Below are 7080 nucleotides of genomic sequence, written 5' to 3'. Positions count from 1 at the left end.
AATATATGATATATCTATAGGAAAAACTGCAACATGCAGAAAAGAAATTGTTCTCAAGGCACTTCACAAGCCAGTTTTATAATACATGGGCAATTTCAAATACAATTAAAGAGCCATTCAGCAATTAATTCTGCTGAAATACTTAGAAAAGCAAGTCATGTGGGTCCTACACAGAGTACTGAAATGGTGATCACCTAAGGGTTTATAATGAATGTTGCAATTGTTCTACAGATTGTTTCCTAGATAAAGGTTTCATAAAGGACAAGCATGCAACTCCAGTGACAAACTTTTAAAAAACCAAAAGATTTATTGCTCAAAGCAAAGAGCAACTGTAGTACAAATTGTTTCTTGTAACATTCTTTTATTTGACAATCAAGCTGAATAACAACTCTTAGTTTGGCCACAGAAGACATCAAATAGATGTAGTAAAATAAATACCGTGACAGATGTCAAGAGTCTGTGAGATTTGATGGTGATCAGAATGACAACTCACTGTACTTTTGGCCAGGATGCAGTGGAAGCTTTTCAGCTTTTAGGCATGTTAACCATGGAAATGGGTTACTTGGAACTGCTGTTGTCCCACACTATCGAACTGACTACATCTGTGGAAGATTTGAAACTTTGATTTTCAGGCTGCTCACTTGTTTGGGATTTTTATACTGTGCTTGAATAGAGATACTGGGAGTAGTAATACTAGTACAAACTACAAGCATTAAAAATATGGATAATTCTTGTAGGGTTAAATCCTACCAGAGTTTTTGGGGGTAAGTATATATGAATGGCTGTACTGGACTAGGCTAAGTGACTAACTCTCCCACATCCCTGACTCTGAGGCTACTGGTAGTTGCCTAGGGGTGTGTGTAAGTATAAATACTGTACTACAAAGTACTTGCCCAAATATTCTTCCAGCTTTCAACAATTTTTGAAGACTTACTGGTCTATCAGTCTTCTGTATTTATCTGCCTCTGGATTTTTGGCTAATTGCTTTTTGAAAATTTTGTCTGGCAGGCATTTTAACCATTCTGTTTCTTAACCAAAAGGAAAAGAATCAAAACCACCTTTCATGTCTTTTGAACCTCCCCCTGCTAGCTTCATCTGACAGCATCATTGCAGATACTAGAATAGACACCTAGCAGTCATTCTCTCCAGTCGTTCCCCTGCCAACAGCTATTCCACAATTCTTTATCATTTTATCATCTTTTCTGTACCTTTCCAACTTAAATGTTGAGACTTTAAATTCTGTTCTGGGAAGTGAAGAAGGAACAGTCACAGGCAAGAAGGTTTTAAACATGCTTACTGCTTGTAGATGGAATGGAATACTAACTTCACATTATTGCTAGTGACAGGAAGACAGAGAACTCCTCAGTAAAATCAGTAACTGAAGACAAATTATTTCCTTGCAAGTACTCTTTCCATACATATATTTAGATAAAGCTTTTATAATTTATCTAGTCAAATACTTAGTTCTGTGGTGTTATTTAAATACTTTTTTTTCCTTTTTGAAGGAATTATATAGGATACAATAATGTGTTTCATGCCAGTAGCATGAAAACAAAAATATTTCTTGCTGTTATTCAGTAATGGAACTGAAAACAAGAAGGCCTGAGAATTTTCTTTACATATTAGTAACTAAGTCTTGAATGTCAGATCCTCCTACATGTTAGCAATTACAGCTCAATAAGCAGTTGTGTCAAAGGCGTCCACTGTATCTGTGTGGCATTATCTTTGGTATCCATACCACCATTTTAAGTTGAAGTGGTATTAAAGAGTGATGTCACTTCTTGACATTTCAGATCTCTCCATTCTTAGACACTTTGTGAAATTAAAAAAATCAATTATGTAATAATTCATGTAGTATTAAAATGGGAGAGGACTGTTAGGTGTAGTAAAGGTACTTGCTCTTTCAGCCCTCTTCATTTCTCATAAACTTTGATAAATTACAGTGGTTTTTTAAACCTGTGGTCATGGCCTCATTAGTGTTTTTATAAAATGATTCCAAGGAGTTCTTAAAAATCTGTGAGAACTGAAATTGTGCAAACTCACACAAAATCTCAGACAAGGCATTATCCACTCTGTTCTTGCAGGATTGGAAATGACAAGCAGCTTTAATGGAAGTTAATTACAGACAGTAATCACTAGCAGACAGGGACAGTAAACGTCAGGGAGAGTAATGATAGTCACTCCTCATTCTTCATCAGTTTGGGTTTAAACTTGAGAGTCAGAATCGGAGAAGCCAAGAGGCAATAGAGCTTTTAAACAGTTTGAGTTGCATTTTTGTGGGTTGTCTTCCACAGCAAATATGAGATACACCATTACTGTATATTTTGCTTCCAAACTTTATGGAAAGCATATTTTATAAAATTTACAATCTTTCCCAAAGTGTACAAGATAGTAAAAAAATCAGTTCCCCTTCATCACTCTTTTCAATTTCCTGGATGTCAGTGCTTGATATGACCTTGCTATTTATGCATCTTCAGTTTATTAAGACTGCCTGCCTTGTGTGCACCAGCTCGGCTCTCTTAGGAACTCATTACATGGCTTTCTTCTTGGTTGGCCAGGGAAGGGCTCATGTGCAAGGTGCTGTCCCTCCCCCCAGATCCTGTGTCATGTAAGAGAACTGATACAGCTTGTTGCAAGAGGTCTCTGGTCTCTGCTGAGGTGCACAGAGTACCACTTACTTGGGCCCGTGAGAAGGCAAAATGGTTAGAAGAACTTCTGAATGGCAGCAGCCATTTCATTTGTACAGCACAGCACTAATTTCTTCTCTCTGTTTTGTTTTCCTCTGTGGTGTTTATCTACAGTTGGTTATTTTTAAACTTGCAGACCTGAGTACTGGGTTTAAGCTTGCTTCCTGAGACGTGAGACTCCCTTAAATATCCTTGAGTTCTTGTATTTGTTGTCTTTTTGTCCAGATCTCCTGGGTTTCTTCCACTGTCCACGGTGATTCAGGAGGGCATTTCTGGGGTCTTGTGCCATGGCCAGTTCCTCATCAACTGAAAAATAAACCAAACAACACAAAAATTCCATAAGAATATGCTGATTTCCTATGGCGAATTTTTATAAAGAAAAGGAAGTAGCAAATATTAGTAAGGACAAATTTCTTGAAATTGAAGGTGTCCGGTAGCACAGTAATATGTTTGCCCGTGTTCCTAGAAGAAAGTCTTCCAAGTGTGAGATTGGAGCTGTTACTATGCCAAGTGAAATACCAACAGAAACTATTTACATCAGCAGAAATACTCTATTTTCATTTGCCTCCATCTTTCAATCAGAATAAAATCGTTAAACAACAGCAAGGAATGTAGTTAGCTTGTACAGGCAATTCACGTTCTGCTTCACTGTGGCTGTGCTGTGAGAACTTCAAATTGACCTGATCATTCTGATGCTGCCTGTGGTACAGACAGACGAGAAAAACCCACATAACTGGACATCTTCAAAACAGGATGGTGCTGTTGAAGTTTGGAGATTACTTGAAGAGAGATGGAGAAAAAGAAAAGAAAAAGAATTATAGAAAAAGCCCGATTAGCATAAAGCACTTGTCATTGCTTGTTGTTCAGGAGAAGTATGTGCTGTTTTGTTTGTTGATTTGGTTTTATTTATAAACTATCTCTGTATTGATATATTTATGCAAAGCCTCTCTCTTGCTGCACAGAGAAAAATTAAGTGTTCATTCAACAACAAAGCAAGACAGCCTTGCTTTTAGTAATGCAAATTTCTCTTTTTTTTTTTTAAGACATCTAGGGAAATAGGTGCCTAAAGCCTGCTGAATTTCTGATGTTCTATCAGAGAGGGAGTTGGTATTTTAAGGAGTCTGTTCTCAGGGTTATCTGTGGTTAGTTTTTCTCTCCACCTGATGGTCTTAAGCTGAAGCTGGTTCTGCTTGCTTGCACAGGGAGAGCTGCTCAGGATGTTTTGTGTGAGTTGGCTGTAGGCCAAATCGGTAGGTTGGACTCTTGACAGGCTCAGCTCAAGAAAAAGAAGGTCTTGGAGATAAAGCTGGGACTGTGATGCCCTAAGTATTAAATAGAGAGGAATTCATCTCACATCCTCTAGAGAGTCCCAGCCAGAACACTTGTGACCTGCAAACTGAGCATCTCCTTCCCTGAGGCACTTAAAAGCCACATGATTCCCTTCAAGTATCCTTCTCAGTTGTGAGAGAAGCACAGCAGCAATATTCCTATGGCAAATTAGTCTGCTAACTGCTTCATTCACTGCTCTCTTACAAACCTTGATTGCTAATCTCAGAAAATTTAGGAAACAGTTACTTGCTTAAACTCCTTACAATACAAAGCTAAAATTTCTGTGCTTTAAGAGAGGCAGGATTTAACACCTGGTGCTGTAGATTATTTACAGACCTGCAGAAAGTGCAGCTAACGAGGATATAGGTGCTGTGAAAGAAGGTAGGACAGTTGATCATGCATCATGAATGCAAATGTCTGTGGGTTTTTTTCAGGTGGGCTCTTCTGGCTTAATGAAAGTATTGTCTGAGCCTCAGCAAAATAACTGAACTAATGGAATCTGTAACCCACCTGCTTTTCCTGTTTTGCTTGATCCTAGCTGGAAGAGCTGCAAGAGCATCACCAGGTAAGAGGAGTCCAGTAGTAGCTCAGTATTATTTAATAGTAACTAGTTTCTGACTATCACATATGAGCACACAGATGAAATTTACTGAAAGGGAGAATCTGTGCTTTTATTCAAAGTCAAAAATTTCATTAGCTTCCATTTCAACCATTTTAAAGCTCTCAGTACTTAACCTTCCTATTCCTTTATAGATATGGAATTGTATGATGTCTTGGCACTGTGCTGTTTTTTGGTAGTTGTGAAAAACTCAGCTCCTTGCTTTTAAGGATAATCTATAGCTAAAGGCAGGGCTGGGTTAGGCATGCAGAACAGTCTTCCCTAGCCGATTAATTCAGCATCTGAAAGCACATCTTGAACAGGAAATGTTTGAGTTTTTGCAGCCTGAGGGTAACTAGTGGTGTATGCTCATATAAAAACAAACACCCTTCCTCTCTGTTAAAGCCTCAGATCTAAATGCCTGGAGATATTATACAAAACAGGAACTTAATTTATTTTACATTTCTGGGTATGTGTGGCTTTTCTTACTTTTAGAACTGTTAAATGGCCTAAATTTCAGGATTTCAGAGGACTGCAGGATAGAGCAAACTTAACGAGTGCACAAATTACAGTGCTTGGTCTGGTATCTAAGTAAGGTTTCTTTCCTAACCTTGCACTGGTGGGCAGATCTAGTCATCCCCTGTTGGGCTGTTGCACCCTGGGGCAGCTCAGTGTGAGGGCATCAGCTTATCTGCAGAGCTCTGAGGTCAGGAGTGGCCTGTCTGCCCCAGTCAGGTCTCTGCTAGAGCTGAAACATGCAGTGTGAGCATTGGGGACCATTATCCCAGACAGGATTCTCACCAAGTTTCTGAAGCATCTGAAGTTTACAAAGAAAATCTAGGCTGTCATCTTAGCTCTCCCGACACTCCCTATGGGTAAAAGGTTCAAAAGACAGATAATCTGAGGAACAAGCTTAGCCCAATGTCTGCGAGATGATGTTTTGGAAGGGCTGAAGGAAAGAAAGGTTGAAGACTCTAATCTGAATGTGCCCCAGGGCTGGCCTTGGCAGCTGGAACTCTAAAACAAAAGCAGAACATATGTGAGTAGGCTGCTGCAGCTGAGACCCAAACCTAGAGGCCATGAAGATCATCCCATTAAAACTAGATGGTCTGATGTACAGGGTTTTCCCTTCTGGAACAACTTGCCTACAACAAGTGAAGCCCAGTTGTGCTCTGTGAGCAGCCTTGATGCTGCTGTACACAGGTGTGTTGCAGTCACTGCACATTTGTTTTGGTGTGAGTGTTTCTTGTTTTAATTTTACTCTGAAGATGGATTTTTGAAGTGAGTATAAGCTGATTTAAAATAGAAAAGGCATCATGACCAATGTGCATTTAGGTACAAAGTAAAAGCAAATACATATTTTTGAAAGAACACAGACATGCCCCCATTAACCAACTTACTTGCGGGTGTAACTGCTGCTGCCTGTCTCACTGAAGACTTACACAGTTCAAGCACAGAAGAAAATCATCTGTACTTTAATTGCCCTATTCTTTCTCTCCATTTTGGTTGCCCCTCCTATAGTGCAGAACAGTAAAATCTTCTATAGGATGGTATGTAACACTATGGAGTTTTAAGTGAGGGTTCTAAACAAATATCTGTGGTATTTTTCAAATAGGAAATGGTCTAAAATGCAGTACAACTTCATGAAATTGTTTCTGATCATAGTTCTCTTCAGTTTAGTTAATGGTACAAGCGAAAGTTGCCTGTTGGATGAGAAGCTTTCTCTGCCCCCAAGTCCTGACTCACCTTCCCTTAATTTGATCCTGAAGTAGGCAATTAGCAGCAGCAGGAGTAAAGTCACAGGCATAAAGATCCCAGCAAAGAGAACGTAGCCAGGCAGCTCCCTCAGAAACACCGAAAATATGTAACTCACGCTCATTTTCCTCTGTGGCAACCATGCCAAGCAAGATCTTTAAGATCTACAAGTTTGGACCTTATTTATGCTGCTTTCTTCCTTTCCCCTCCCTCCCCCGATCTGCATTCTGCCCTTTGCTCAGGCCATAATCTCTTTTTGGACTTTGACTTGTTTGTGTAGGCCTGTGATCCCCTTGGGATTGGAGTTCACCCATAAAGTTACTCAACAACAAAGTTTGAAAGTGCATATTGAAGTAATGTAGGGCTTTGAAAACTGTGGATATGTTGGGCTGGGCAGGGCTCGATATGTAAGGCTGCTGCCTTTTGAGCAGTATGGGTTCTGTCATCTGCAAACACTGTACAGACCATTTTGAATAATAAGCACTCTCTTTCTAGATATATTATTAATTTTATGGTAGATGTCAAATTCTCTGGTCTCTGCTCTAAAGAGTTTTCAGCAAGTGACTGAGGGGGTGCCATACCAATAGCATCTTTTCCAAGGAGCGGCTGCAGAGCAGTGAAACTCAGGAAGGTTTCTTTCTTAGCTAAGTTGAAAATACATGATTTTGGGGGACCAGATGAGCCAAAGAATTCAAGAATGTTTTAAATGTC

At 39.4% G+C, this 7080-nt stretch overlaps 1 protein-coding gene across 1 annotated transcript; it reads right to left on the bottom strand.

Annotated features, from left to right (window-relative positions):
- Positions 1 to 2078: 2078 nt before the first annotated feature.
- On the bottom strand, positions 2079 to 6584 carry SMLR1 (small leucine rich protein 1). The gene is made up of 2 exons (XM_027669635.1): positions 6361 to 6584; positions 2079 to 2993 (listed from the first exon to the last, which is right to left on the bottom strand). The coding sequence occupies exons 1-2, from the start codon at positions 6491 to 6493 to the stop codon at positions 2839 to 2841; spliced, it is 288 nt and encodes a 95-aa protein (XP_027525436.1). The 5' UTR covers positions 6494 to 6584; the 3' UTR covers positions 2079 to 2838.
- Between the last annotated feature and the right edge of the window lie 496 nt (positions 6585 to 7080).

The sequence above is a fragment of the Corapipo altera genome, unplaced genomic scaffold, assembly GCF_003945725.1.
Source record: "Corapipo altera isolate COAL_440 unplaced genomic scaffold, ASM394572v1 2b, whole genome shotgun sequence".
Lineage (NCBI taxonomy): Eukaryota > Metazoa > Chordata > Aves > Passeriformes > Pipridae > Corapipo > Corapipo altera.
This window is presented reverse-complemented; position numbering and strand designations above follow the sequence as displayed.

Excerpts from the sequence above, each read along its gene's own strand:
- SMLR1 (XM_027669635.1), bottom strand. The coding sequence starts at position 6,493 with ATGAGCGTGAGTTACATATTTTCGGTGTTTCTGAGGGAGCTGCCTGGC. Across the intron at positions 2,994-6,360 it reads CAGGATCAAATTAAGGGAAG|TTGATGAGGAACTGGCCATG; the intron begins GTGAGTCAGGAC and ends TTTATTTTTCAG.